The sequence below is a fragment of the Penaeus vannamei genome, chromosome 23, assembly GCF_042767895.1.
Source record: "Penaeus vannamei isolate JL-2024 chromosome 23, ASM4276789v1, whole genome shotgun sequence".
Taxonomy (NCBI): Eukaryota; Metazoa; Arthropoda; class Malacostraca; order Decapoda; family Penaeidae; genus Penaeus; species Penaeus vannamei.
This window is the reverse complement of record NC_091571.1, coordinates 9,198,639-9,213,638: the sequence shown is the minus strand read 5'-3', so window position 1 is coordinate 9,213,638 and position 15,000 is coordinate 9,198,639. Positions and strand designations below refer to the sequence as shown.

At 43.5% G+C, this 15,000-nt stretch overlaps 1 protein-coding gene across 1 annotated transcript in view; it reads left to right on the top strand.

Moving 5' to 3' along the window:
• The window catches only part of LOC113820804 (uncharacterized), a 74,505-nt gene that overhangs the window by 51,774 nt on the left and 7,731 nt on the right, over window positions 1-15,000 (top strand). The window contains exon 4 of the mRNA XM_070137402.1: window positions 1,342-1,471. Within this exon, the coding sequence (XP_069993503.1) occupies window positions 1,342-1,471 (130 nt within the window). The remainder of the gene's footprint in view (window positions 1-1,341; window positions 1,472-15,000) is intronic.

Genomic DNA, 15,000 nt, shown 5'->3' with positions numbered 1-15,000 from the left:
GAGTCGTCAAGGGAGATTCGAATCACCTAAAGACAGATTCGAATCCTCCAAACAGATTCGAAGCCCTCGCTCTTAACGAATCCAATCCTCTTGCGCAAATAAGTAAAAATATGAACACTTTGTATAAGCTTGGAACTCATGTCAATTACAAATGATTATATAATGTTAAAGAATAAGGTCTAATGAGACACTGGCAACTGAATGCACAAATAGGGGTGTTGTCATGGTGACTACGACCTGCAGACACGGCTCGACAGACACGAACATGCGAATACCTTTTTTGACGGTCCGGATGTGCGTGTGTGTGTGTGTGTTTGTCTGTGTGTGTGTGTGTGTGTTTTTTTTTGTCTGTGTGTGTGTGTGTTTGTCTGTGCGTGTGTGTGTGTGTTCGTTTATTTGGGTGTGTGTGTGTGTTTATTTGTGTGTGTGGCGCGCGTGTATGTGTGTGTGTGTGTGTGTGTGTGTGTGTTTGTCTGTCTGTGTGTGTTTGTCTGTCTGTGTGTGTGTGTGTGTGTGTGTGTGTTTGTCTGTGCGTGTGTGTGTGTAAAGAGAGTAAGAAACAGACAGAGAGTATGAGCAATTTTGCCATTTTAACCACTTCAGCTTACATACCTTGATGAATAACATCGGACATAAACACACATAATCGACCTTCAGTTTTATTCGCACTGCATTTACATACATTTGAAATGATGATGATGTCCATTTTGATAAGCAGAAATATAATTCCATCGTCCACTCTCGTTGTAAATGAAACATATAAAACATTTAAAACACAGATGAGTATTGTTCATTTTGCATTTACATACACATATATATGAATATATAATGCATGAAATATACATTTTTACCAGTTGTGCATCAGTTCTCACGAGGAAATCGCATGCGTATGTGTGAATGTTGGTATTCATGCATGCATTTGTGTATGATGTATATGTGTCCTTCCGCACACACACACACACACACACACACACACATACACACAAAAAAAAATATATATATATAGATATAGATAGATAGATAGATAGATAGATATATGTGTGTGTATATTTATTTATTTGCATTATATAGATATTTACATATATGTGCATGCAATGCGTACACATATTAGTGTACGTACGTATATATATATATATATATATATATATATATATATATATATATATATATATATATATATATATATATATATATATATATATATACTCCTCCCCACCACCTACAGCTATATACCCTCACACTTACACAGATAACCTATGTCTGTCTCTTGCATTGACGTGAGAATACGGAACGCCCATTCGCCGCCCTTTAATTCCCTTTACTCTGACGTCACGCCCGCAGATGAGGAGAGACGGCGGAGGGAGAAGGAGCGACAGAGCATCTTCCGCAGTGAGGCTCCGACGCTTCGTCTCACCACCTCCTCCAAGAGCCCTGAAGATGCGCCCAAGTCGGATCTCACCCTGACGCATACGTGAGTTTGTTCTCTCTCTCTCTCTCTCTCTCTCTCTCTCTCTCTCTCTCTCTCTCTCTCTCTCTCTCTCTCTCTCTCTCTCTCTCTCTCTCTCTCTCTCTCTCTCTCTCTCCACCTCCTCAAGAGCCCTGAAGATGCATGGAAGTCGGACCTCACCCTGACGCATACGTGAGTTTGTTGAGGGGGGGTGGGGTGGTATAGGGGGAGGGGGGTTGGTGGTTGTTGGGTGTGTGTGTTTGTGTTTTTTTTTTCTCTTGCTTTCTTGCTTATGTTATTTCTTTTTCTCTCTTTCTTTCTTTCTCTCCTTTCTCTCTCTCTCTCTCTCTCTCTCTCTCTCTCTCTCTCTCTCTCTCTCTCTCTCTCTCTCTCTCTCTCTCTCTCTCTCTCTCTCTCTCTCGAACGCGGAAACATCATTGCTTCCTTTTCATCTTGGATGGTATTCTTTAGTCGTCTCCTATTGTGCAGTTTTTTTTTTTTTTTTTTTTGGCTTTTGTCATTTCTTGCCCTTCGTAAGATTGATTTTTCGTCTATTTCTCCCTCTCTTTTCTGATTTGATTCCAACCTTTTCCGTTTTCTTTGGCCCTTTTTCGCTTATATTTTTGTATTATTTTTTCTTCTTCTTTTATAACAAAAAGTGTAGTATTTTTTTCTCCAATAAAGATGGCGTCGAAAGTAAATAAACAAACTACAAGAGAAAAAAATACACAGAAATATATCTTTATGTTTATTTTTTATTTTATGTTGGTTTTATAGGCATTTGACTTTGGAAATATTCTATATTGAACTGATACTTGACCAAAGAACATTAACGAGAAATTTTTCTTAAAAGTTTGCCGCTAAAAACCGTAAGACGAGCATCCAAAATTACCCTCCGCGAAGCTCTATTAGGTCGCTTAAATGATCAAAACTTTCGAGTTTACAACAGACTCGAGAAAAGAAGATGGGAAGAAGTTACACGTAAACTTCTAAATACCCAGAGATTATAGGGGAGACTATACCTTTTTTTTTCATTTTCTTCTTATATAAGAAATAAAAGGCTTTTATTACTTTTGAAGGTGTGTAGTTGTGTTCTGTGGCGATGCCTGGCAATGAAATTTTTTGCTGACGTGAACGCTTAACCGGATGCATATTTAAGCTTCGTACTGATAAAAAAAAAAAAACTTCTCTCGCTGACCTATCTAATGTATTTTTTTATGTTGTTTTGTTTTGTTTTCCGTTGAGGGAACGTTTCGCTGTCTGCTTCTCTTTCTTGCGGGATTTAAATGTCCAAGTTATCAGATGTTTGTGTTTATTATGTTCTCGTTTGGTAACTTGGCAATGCTGAGAAAATGGTTTTAGGATTTCTTAAATTATTCGGTAGTATAGGCACGTTACTTAGAAACAGTCGGGAGAAACGATCAAAACTGAAATAAAAATAAGTGTTTTCCCTAGAAATATATCAAACACTCTCATCGAAATGTCCACCGCCCACCACGCCCACTCACCCCTACCCCACCCACTCACCCCCACCCCACACACCCACCACACATCACCCCCACCCACCCCACCACCACACTCACTCACCCCACCCCCCACCCACCCACCCACTCACTCACCCCACCCCCACCCCACCCCACCTCACCCCACCACCCTCCTCACCCCACCACCCCACCCCACCCACTCACCCCCACACACTCACCTCACACCCCACACACCACACACTCACCCCACCCCAGCCACTGCCCCACCCCACCCACCCCACCCACACACACTCCACCACTCACCCCCACCCCACCCACTCACCCCACCCACCCACACACCCACACACTCACCCCCACCTACCCACCACTCATCCCCACCCACACACTCACCCCAGCCCACCCATTCACCTCACCCCACCCACACCCCACCCACTCACCCACTCACACACCCACACACTTGACTCACCCCGCCCACGAATCTGCTCTCGATCACTTAGGAGACGACTGGCATATACATCGGGATTCCACTTTCCTGTTGCTGCCAGACGTATTGTGGAAATGCCTTTTCTAACGGAGAATTAACCGCCCAATTCAATCACCCTAATAAGACTCCTTCGCGCCAGTCCCATTTTGCTGAATACCAGATCTCATTAAACGTAAATCCTCCATTTGCACATGCGGAGAAAGACCGTTGCTTAACATTTGAAAGGCACTTCATTCAATTAACCTAATAACGAATCCTTCACCCGAGATCCCATTATGATAAATACCAAATCTGATTAAACTGTATTCTCCATTTGAAAAATACGGAGAAAGACCGTTACGTTAAAATTTGAATGGCCCGTACCCACCCACCCCCCTCCACCCCCTCCACCCCCACCCCATATTCCCTAGGCGCGTTTCCCCTTCATTATTCTCGTCTCAATTTGGTCCAATTTCCATAATATGCTCCTCATTGTGCACGCATGTCACCTTTAATTACCTACAAGAGGAGTTTTTCCTCGAGTTTCATAGAATACTCGAAATGCGTTCATATCAAGACCGCCATTTTGATAATTCCCTTTTCGTTAGACAGAGAGAAAGGAGAATGTGACGTGAATCGCTTATTTTTTCTTTCTTTCTTTCTTTTTCTTTCTTCTTCTTCTTCTTCTTCTTCTTCTTCTTCTTCTTCTTCTTCTTCTTATTCTTCTTCTTCTTCTTCTTCTTCTTCTTCTTCTTCTTCTTTTTCTTTGTCTTTTTCTTTGTCTTTTTCTTTTTCTTTTTCTTTTTCTTTTTCTTCATCTTCATCTTCATCTTCTTTTTTCTTCCTCTTCTTCTTCTTCTTCTTCTTCTTCTTTTCTCTCCTTTTCTTCTCGTCGTTTTTTTGTTTTTGTTTTGTTTTTTGCCGCCCGGAAATAAGCTTCTTGGCATTCTGTGCAATAAATCTCTCTGGATGAATTGCATTAGATTGGGAGCCACACCCACTCAGCACTCTGGGAAGGACGTGTTTTCTTTCTCTCTTGCTTTTATTTTGTGTCTCTTTTTCTCTCTTTCTCTCTTTCTTGTGCTCTTTCCTCTCTCTCTCTCTCTCTCTGTCTTTCTCTTTCTCTTTCTCTTTCTCTCTTTCTCTCTTTCTCTCTCTCTCTCTCTCTCTGCGTCTCTCTCTCTGTCTCTCTCTCTCTCTCTCGCTCTCTCTCTCTCTCTCTCTCTCTCTCTCTCTCTCTCTCTCTCTCTCTCCCTTTCCCTCGCCCTCTCTATCCGTATATCTACAGGATTACATACCCAGATTACCCTATCTACCTATCTACCAAAATATCTTTCCACCAGCTTTATTGCAATTCTCATTCTACCTCTATACGAGTACCTATTCTACCATTGTCTTTATCTACCATTATCTTTATCTACCATTATTTTATCCAACCATTATCTTTATCTACCATTATCTTATCCAACCATTATCTTAATCTACCATTATCTTATCCTACAATTATCTTTATCTACCATTATCTTATCCAACCATTATATTATCCAACCATTATCTTTACCATTATCTTATCCAACCATTATTTTTATCTACCATTATCTTATCCAACCATTATCTTAATCTACCATTATCTTATCCTACAATTGTCTTTATCAATCTTTTGAGCCTGCCGCGTCACCCATCAGAAGAGAATGTCTCCCATTCCTTCGACCTTTCTCACCTCCCAGTCAGTTCTCCATCGCCCGCTCCTCGTTCGCATCAGCACTAAGGTCCTGCGTCGTTAATTTAACACAGGGAGGGATCATCGCCCCCCTTCCCCCCCACCCCACCCCCACCCCCAGGTACTTGTATAAGCAGGAGGGTTGGGCGACGGTTTTCCTAGTTAAGGGTTAATTTTAAGGGTTAATGAGGCGGTGGGAGGTTGGCGTCTCCGGGTGTACGTAAGAAATTTATGTATGGGTATGAGTGGTTTATTTTTTCGTGTTTTGTTTTTGTGTTTTTGTGTTTTTTGGATGCGTTTTTTTTTTTTTTTTGTCTTTTTTTTTTTTTTTTTTTTTAAGGGGGTAGGGGAAGATTGAGTATTCTGATGTTTTTTGTTGTTTGTCGGTTCGTGTTTTGTGTCTCTGTATAGATGGGTGGATAGATAGACGGGTAGATGTAGAGAATGATTAACAGATCGGTAGCGTAATTGTAATCAAAGTACATTTATATAATTAAACACAGGCAGATAATTTAATAGACTGATAGGCAGACAGACCTACATAGCTAAATATTTAGACTAGATATTTAGAAAGACCGATAGTGCAATTGTAAACTAAAATTTGAAGATTAAACTGGAAAGCAACAGATGTAAACACTTTAATCAAGAATGAAGCTCTGAAACAGGATACAAACAGAAGTCGGTGTTTCCCAAGGGACAGAAGCTCCCATTGAACCGCTCTGGAGACCCCCGTTGGACTTTCCTACCTCGTCTGACTGCTTTAAGTAATTTTAAGTAAGATAAGTAAGATCTATATTACACAGAGCCTCTCCCATTTTTTTTTTTTTTTTTTTTTTTTTTTAGATTTTCGTCGACATTAGTTTAATGTGATTTTTTTAAAGGTTGATGGATGATTTTGTGATAACCTCTTCTTCAGATTATCGATTGTGTTTGAATGAGTGTTTGTTGGTATTTTTTTAAGCAAGGGGTTTATGTAAGTAACGGCTTCTCCATCATTCTGTCACTTTGATTTGTGTGAACGTGGGTTCAGATGTTTTAAAGGTGACATCACAATACACTCTCCGTCGTTCAATCAACTTTATTTAAATAGTTTTTTTTTTTTATGTGTATTTTCTTTTTGGTGAGATGAGAGAGAGAGAGAGAAGTAAAGATAAAGAGAAATAGATAAAAAGGAGAGAGCACTATAGAGAGTATTGACAAAAGAGTGAATCAGAGAAAGAAAAAATAATAGTCACAATAACCACTCCTTCCTCCAATCAACTTTGTTTTAATGGGATTTTTTCTTCAAAGTTGATGAAATGAAACAGCCGCAAAAAGAGAGGAATAAATGACGATGTTTCGAACTCGACTCGACTCATGAGACAAAGAGAAAAGAAAATCATTTGTTTTACCACCTGATGACGAATGTAGTTTTTCCGAAACGTCACAATTTATTTTATTATCATTATTATTATTATTATTATTGTGTTTCTACACTTTGCATACACAAATTGAAAACCTACCCCCTTTTTCATCAATATTATTATTATTATTATTATTATAGTGTTTCATATCATTAATGCCCACATCATACTGATATTTTGTAGTACATCCTCGTATCTTCTTTTTCAATCCTCATTGTGTGTGTCGAGGTTAACATCATTCTTTCATCCATTTTTATTATGAATTTATCTTATTATGATTGTTCTCTCCATGACTTTCTTCACCACTGCCTTCCTCAATCCCACTTTTTAAAAAAGAAAATGGATAAGCAGATAATTAAAGAAGTGAGGTAAAAAATGATAATAAATAAAAAGAAGAGTTAAATCAAGTAGAATGCCTATTACGTACACCATGTATTCAGAATAAAAAAAGAAGAGGAATAAATATTTTTCAAAATAGATAAATAAAACTGTATAAATAAATAACCTTTGTACCCGAGGGTTTATAAAGGATCTCAATTAATGAGATTATTTCCTCTATTTGATGCATTATTCTGTAAGAGCTAAAAGTGATTAAAATATTTAAAACCTGATTAGTTCTTAGTTAAATTTAAGTCAGTCACAGAGAGACAGCCTGATAATACAGACAAAAAAAAGCGTTAGAGAAAGAAAAGAAATGGAGAGGGAGAGAGAGAGAGAGAAAGAAAGAAATAGTGAGACAGAGAGAATGGGGAAGGGAGAGAATGAGAGTGAGAGAGAGAGAAAGAGAACGAAACAAAGAGTGGGAGAGAGAGAGAGAGAATGGGGAAGGGTGACAATGAGAGTGAGAGAGAGAGAGAAAGAGAAAGAAAGATAGGCAGAGGAGAGGAAGAAGATAAAGAGGCAAACCAGATCACCCTTTCGGAAACCCCCAATCGCGTTACAGTCTAAGCCATAGAGTCTGTTTTTCATCACAAGATGGCGCTGACGTCAGCATCTCTCTCCTTCTCTCCCTCTAACACACATGCGTTGATACACTCACACATATGTACACACATGCGTACGTATACATGTGTACATATACTGCATATACTTGCAATTGCGAAATATTAAGTTATATACAGCTATAGTGTATATATAAAGAGGGAAAAGGGAGGGCGGACATTAACATATACACACACGTAAGGTCGGTAGCGCTTACGGATGTACAGTAATTATAATCTGGAAATAACCCAGACGTGTGTTTTTATCTGTGTGTTACGCTCTCTCTCTCTCCCTCTCTCTCTCTCTTTCTTTCTTTCTTTCTTTCTTTCTTTCTTTCTTTCTTTCTTTCTTTCTTTCTCTCTCTCTCTCTCTCTCTCTCTCTCTCTCTCTCTCTCTTTCTCTCTCTCTCTCTCTCTTTCTCTCTCCCTCTCTCTCTCCCTCTCTCTCTCCTCTCTCTCTGCCTCTCTCTCTTTCTCTCTCTCCCTCCCTCTCCCTCTCCCTCTCCCTCCCCCTCCCCCTCTCCTCCCTCCCCTCCCTCCCTCCCTCCCTCTCTCCCTCTCTCCTCTCTCTCTCTCTCTCTCTCTCTCTCTCTCTCTCTCTCTCTCTCTCTCTCTCTCTCTCTCTCTCTCTCTCTCTCTCTCTCTCTCTCTCTCTCTCATTGATTGATACCAAGGCATGGAAGGGAAATGGAAAAACGATAGAGAATTATAGAGGTACACAGATGGAGAAAGGCAATGGGAGAGAGAGATAGGAGAGAAAAAAGTATGACGCCGAGAGAGCGAATAAGGAAGGACGACGCAGAGAGGAAAAGAGAAAGATGAAAGAGCAAGAGCGAGAGAGAGAAGAGGGGGAGGAATTGAGGGAGAGGAGAGAAGGAAAGGGAAAGGGAAAGGGAGAGACAGAGACAACCGATTTGTTAAAATTCATCTTATGGACATGCAAACACACTGAAATAAATGCATATTTATCAGTCTAGACATGGATATCTACCGTATAGATAGATAGATAAATGTACATATACCCGATCGATAAGCAGATATTACTTCTATGTACGTGAATGCCTGAATAAATGAATATTCGTTAGGTCGGGCCTCGCACAATTTTAACATACCGGCCGAGAGACAGAGACAGAAAACGAGAGCGGGAGGTAGGGAGCGAGAGAGAGAGAAACATAAACATTAGAGGGGGAGCGTGTGAAGGATAAAGGGAAGAGGAAACAAAGGGAGAAAGACGAGAAAGTAGAGCCAAAAAGAGAAAAGAACAGGAAGATTTTCAATTGAGAAGTCAATCTACCTACTATATTAAAAAAACGACCATTTTGCCGCCATAAAATACAGATAAACCGAAGGCTTTATCTATTTATTTATCTGTGTTTATATCTTTATCTATTTATCTATTTATTTATTTAGCGAAGGCTTCTAAAACCCCTTTTCACAAACGCGGAAATTGACGAGCAAGAACTCACACTCACGCCAACTTCACGAGCCGGTCCTTTCGCCCAAGCTAACCTTGCGCTTTACGTGTTTGTTTTATCTTCAGCCGAGTCAAATGGCGGCCCAGCCTGCTCCACGCTTTCAACTGTGAGCTTTGTTGAGGCCGGGTGTGTTAAGGGGCGTGTGCGTGCGTGTGTGTTTCTCAGAATATCTTGGGTGGGGATTTTTTTTTTTTTTTTTTGGGGGGGGTGGAGGGGTATTTGTGTTTCTGGAAGAATGTTATTTTTGGGAATGCTTGAGAAAAAAAGGGGGGGGGGGAAACAATTTCTTTTCTTGTCGTCTCTATTGTGGTATTGTTTTCGTTTTCATTTTTCTTTTTTTATCTTGAAGGGCAAGTTCAGGTTAAACGAAATGTTCTGGAAGGTTCCATAGACTGCAAATAACCACCAAATCGCATGAATAATACATACGTATTTCCAAACGTTAAGTATCAGGGAAGCAGAATCACCATTTACACATTTTCCTCGTTCTTACACACAAAGAGACAAACGCAGACAACAAACATCACTAAAGAGCCGTTACGGGCGCCCAAACAATGGAAAACGAACCGCCATTTACATACAGAAGTTGTTGTGCAGTTCGCGCCGGTCCAAAACAGGAAACTTTACTCTCACTCTCTCTCTCTCTCTTCGTTTCTTCCCTCCCCTCTTCTCTGCTAAATCGAGAAAATCATACAAGGAAAAAAATAGAGAAATTCAAAACAACAACAAAGGAGGAATGATATCTCGTTGGCCTTGAGATCTGTGACGTCACTCGCACGTTAGGGAGAAAAATGGCGCCTTTGCGTGGGGTCTGATCAGTTGTTCTCGATTGTTCGGCGCTGTGGGAGCTATTATCGGCCGGTCTCGTTTTTTTGATGATTTTTCATGGTATATCCTATTCTTAGTTCGATTATCATTCTCTCTCTCTCCATCGTTCGTTTTATATTTTATATGTCTATCCATCTATCTATATCTGTCTACCTGTTTATCTCTATCTATCTATTGATCTGTTCCTTTGTCCCATTCTACCTTACACACTTCCTCCTTCACACGCTTCCTCCTTCCCTCCCTCTCTCTCTCACTTCCTTCTTCCTTCCCTCTCTCTCTTTCTCTCATTTCTTACACATTCCGCCCCACCCCATTTCCCTCTCCTCCCCTTCCCCTCTCCCCCTTTCCCCTTCCCTTTCCCCTTCCCTTTCCCCTCCCCCTCCCCCTCCCGTCCTTCTCCCACCTCCCTCCCTCCCCTCCTGTCCGTCATGGCAACCGGTATAAAAAAACACACACTCCTCCCTCTCCTCTCCTCCATTCCTCCCCGTACATCCCCTCTCCCTCCCCATCCCCCTTCTTTCCGTCACCGCAACCGGTATAAAAGATGCCCGACACTCGCCGTTCCCGGTCGAGGCAACGAGCCCGTTTGGCGATGGTCTCCCTCGGGGCCGCCCTCGCCTCCTCTTAACCGGAAGAGATCCTTCGGGCTCCTTCTCTCCTTCCTTTCGTCTCGGGTTTCCGGCCGGAGGAGCGGATTCAGGGATCAGGTATTGGGGTGGAAGATCCTCAGGACCAGGTGCGGGTTTCTTCACTTTAATGTATTTTGTTTTTCTTGTTTTATGCACGCTCTCTCTCTTTTTTTTCTCGGTCTTTCTTTCTTTCTCTTTTTCTTTCTTTTTCTTTCTCTTTCTCTTTCTCTTTCTCTTTCTCTTTCTCTTTCTCTTTCTCTTTCTCTTTCTCTCTTTCTCTCTCTTTCTCTTTCTCTTTCTCTCTTTCTCTCTCTCTCTCTCTCATTTCTTACACATTCTACCCCACCCCCCTTTTCCCTCTCCCCCCCTTCCCCTTCCTCTCCCTCCCCTCTTCCTTACCTTTCCACTCCCCCTCTCCCTTCCCATCCCCCTCCCCCTCCTCCCCTCCTGTCCGTCATGGCAACCGGTGTAAAAAAATCAACACCCTCCCCATCCCTCCCCCTCTCCCCACACCGTCCCACTCCCTCCCCTCCCACCTCCCCTTCCCCATCCCCCTTCTTTCCGTCACGGCAACCGGTATAAAAAAAGAAAAAAAAGATACCCGTTTGTTTTCCTCCGCCGTTCCCGGTCGAGGCAACGAGCCCGTCTGGCGATGGTCTCCCTCGGGGCCGCCCTCACCTCCTCTTAACCGGAAGAGATCCTTCGGGCTCCTTCTCTCCTTCCTTTCGTCTCGGGTTTCCGGCCGGAGGAGCGGGGTCTGGGATCAGGTATTGGGGTGGGAGATCTTCAGGACCAGGTGCGGGTTTCTTCAATTTAATGTATTTTGTTTTTCTTGTTTTATGTTCGCTCTTCGCTCTCTTTTTCTCTTTCTTTCTCGTTCTTTCTTTTTCTTTCTTTTTCTTTTTCTCTTTCTCTTTCTCTTTCTCTTTCTCTTTCTTTATCTCTTTCTCTCTTTCTCTCTTTCTCTCTTTCTCTCACTCTCCTCTCCTCTCTCTCTCTCTCTCTCTCTCTCTCTCTCTCTCTCTCTCTCTCTCTCTCTCTCTCTCTCTCTCTCTCTCTCTCTCTCTCCCCCTCCCCTCCATTCTTCCCCTCCATCCCCTCTCCCTCCCCTTCCCCTCCCCCTCCCCCTCCTTTCCGTCACGGCAACCGGTATAAAAAAATAAAAAATAAATAAATAAATAAAAAAAAAGGTTCCCGTTTGTTTTCCTCCGCCGTTCCCGGTCGAGGCAACGAGCCCGTCTGGCGATGGTCTCCCTCGGGGCCGCCCTCGCCTCCTCTTAACCGGAAGAGATCCTTCGGGCTCCTTCTCTCCTTCCTTTCGTCTCGGGTTTCCGGCCGGAGGAGCGGATTCTGGGGTCAGGTATTGGGGTGGGAGGTCTTCAGGACCAGGTGCGGGTTTCTTTACTTTAATGTATTTTGTTTTTCTTGTTTTATGCACGCTCTCTCTCTTTTTTTCTCGGTCTTTCTTTCTTTCTCTTTTTCTTTCTTTTTCTCTTTCTCTCTCTCTTTCTCTTTCTCTCTCTCTCTCTCTCTCTCTCTCTCTCTCTCTCTCTCTCTCTCTCTCTCTCTCTCTCTCTCTCTCTCTCTCTCTCTCTCTCTCTCTCTCTCCCTCCCCCTCCATTCTTCCCCTCCATCCCCTCTCCCTCCCCCTCCCCCACCCCATCCCCCTCCTTTCCGTCACGGCAACCAGTATTAAAAAAAAAAAAAAGATACCCGTTTGTTTTCCTCCGCCGTTCCCGGTCGAGGCAACGAGCCCGTTTGGCGATGGTCTCCCTCGGGGCCGCCCTCGCCTCCTCTTAACCGGAAGAGATCCTTCGGGCTCCTTCTCTCCTTCCTTTCGTCTCGGGTTTCCGGCCGGAGGAGCGGATTCTGGGGTCAGGTATTGGGGTGGGAGATCTTCAGGACCAGGTGCGGGTTTCTTCACTTTAATGTATTTTGTTTTTCTTGTTTTATATTCGCTCTCTCTTTTTTTCCTCTGTCTTTCTTTCTTTCTCTTTTTCTTTCTTTTTCTCTTTCTCTCTCTCTTTCTCTTTCTGTTTCTCTCTCTCTCTCTCTGTCTGTCTCTCTCTCGCTCTCTCTCCCGCTCTTTCTCTCGCTCTCTCTCTCTCTCTCTCTCTCCCTCCCCTCCATTCTTCCCTCCATCCCCTCTCCCTCCCCTTCCCCTCCCCTCCCTCTTTCCGTCACGGCAACCAGTATTAAAAAAAAAAAAAAAATACCCGTTTGTTTTCCTCCGCCGTTCCCGGTCGGGGCAACGAGCCCGCTCTGAGATGGTCTCCTCAGGCCGCCCTCGCCTCCTCTTAAACCAGGAAGAGATCCTTCGGGCTCCTTCTCTCCTTCCTTTCGTCTCGGGTTTCCGGCCGGAGGAGCGGGGTCTGGGATCAGGTATTGGGGTGGGAGATCCTCAGGACCAGGTGCGGGTTTCTTTACTTTAATGTATTTTGTTTTTCTTGTTTTATGCACGCTCTCTCTCTTTTTTTTCTCGGTCTTTCTTTCTTTCTCTTTTTCTTTCTTTTTCTCTTTCTCTCTCTCTTTCTCTTTCTCTCTCTCTCTCTCTCTCTCTCTCTCTCTCTCTCTCTCTCTCTCTCTCTCTCTCTCTCTCTCTCTCTCTCTCTCTCTCTCCCCCTCCCCTCCATCCTCTCCCTCCCCTTCCCCTCCCCCTCCCCTCCTTTCCGTCCACGGCAACCAGTAGCAAAAAAAAAAAAAAAAAAAAAAAAAAAAGATACCCGTTGTTTTTCCTCCGCCGTTCCCGGTCGAGGCAACGAGCCCGTCTGGCGATGGTCTCCCTCGAGGCCGCCCTCGCCTCTCTAACCGGAAGAGGTGCGCTGGGCTCCTTCTCTCCTTCCTTTCGTCTCGGGTTTCCGGCCGGAGGAGCGGGGTCTGGGATCAGGTATTGCCGGGGTGGGAATCCTCCAGGACCAGGTGCAGGTTTCTTTACTTTAATGTATTTTGTTTTTTCTTGTTTTATGCACTCTCTCTCTTTTTTTCTCGGTCTTTCTTTCTTTCTCTGTTTCTTTCTTTTTCTCTTCTCTCTCTCTTTCTCTTTCTCTCTCTCTCTCTCTCTCTCTCTCTCTCTCTCTCTCTCTCTCTCTCTCTCTCTCTCTCTCTCTCTCTCTCTCTCTCTCTCTCCCTCCCCTCCATTCTTCCCCTCCATCCCCTCTCCTTCTTCCTCCCCCTCCCCCTCCTTTCCGTCACGGCAGCCGGGTATAAAAAAAAAAAAAAAAAAGATACCCGTTTGTTTTCTCCGCCGTTCCCGGTCGAGGCAACGAGCCCGTCTGGCGATGGTCTCCCTCGGGGCCGCCCTCGCCTCCTCTTAACCGGAAGAGATCCTTCGGGCTCCTTCTCTCCTTCCTTTCGTCTCGGGTTTCCGGCCGGAGGAGCGGGGTCTGGGATCAGGTATTGGGGTGGGAGATCCTCAGGACCAGGTGCGGGTTTCTTTACTTTAATGTATTTTGTTTTTCTTGTTTTATGCACGCTCTCTCTCTTTTTTTCTCGGTCTTTCTTTCTTTCTCTTTTTCTTTCTTTTTCTCTTTCTCTCTCTCTTTCTCTTTCTCTCTCTCTCTCTCTCTCTCTCTCTCTCTCTCTCTCTCTCTCTTTCTTTCTCTTTCTCTCTCTCTTTCTCTTTCTCTTTCTCTCTCCCTCCCTCATTCCCACTCTCCCCTTCCCCTCCCCCTCCCCCTCCTTTCCGTCACGGCAACCGGTATAAAAAAAAAAAAAAAAAAAAAAAAAGATACCCGTTTGTTTTCCTCCGCCGTTCCCGGTCGAGGCAACGAGCCCGTCTGGCGATGGTCTCCCTCGGGGCCGCCCTCGCCTCCTCTTAACCGGAAGAGATCCTTCGGGCTCCTTCTCTCCTTCCTTTCGTCTCGGGTTTCCGGCCGGAGGAGCGGGGTCTGGGATCAGGTATTGGGGTGGGAGATCCTCAGGACCAGGTGCGGGTTTCTTTACTTTAATGTATTTTGTTTTTCTTGTTTTATGCACGCTCTCTCTCTTTTTTTCTCGGTCTTTCTTTCTTTCTCTTTTTCTTTCTTTTTCTTTCTCTTTCTCTTTCTTTCTTTCTTTCCTTCTTTCTTTCTTTCTTTCTTTCTTTCTTTCTTTCTTTCTTTCTCTCTCTCTCTCTCTCTCTCTCTCTCTCTCTCCCTCTCACTCTCTCTCTCTCTCTCTCTCTCTCTCTCTCTCTCTCTCTCTCTCCCTCCCTCCTTCGTCTTCTCCATCATCCCTCTCCCTCTCTTTCTCTTAGTCGTCCTCTCTTACTCCTCTCTCCTCCTCCTTGTCTTCCCTTTCTCTCTCTCCCTCCCTTTATTATTCTCCTTCTCCCTCTCTTCTTGCTGTCTCATCCTGCTCTCTTCTATTTCTCTTTCTCCTTCTTTCTCCCTCACTTTTCTATTCTCTTTCTCCCATCTGTCTCTCTGTCTATCTATATCTGTCTATCTCTTATCTATCTGTCTGTTTCTCAGTCTGTTCCATTGCCCCATTCTTTCTTCCTCTCCACACACTTCCTCTCTCCTTCCCTCCCTTTCTTTCCCTTTCTCTCTTTCTTTCTCTTCTTTCACATTTAGCTCCTTCATCTTTCCCTC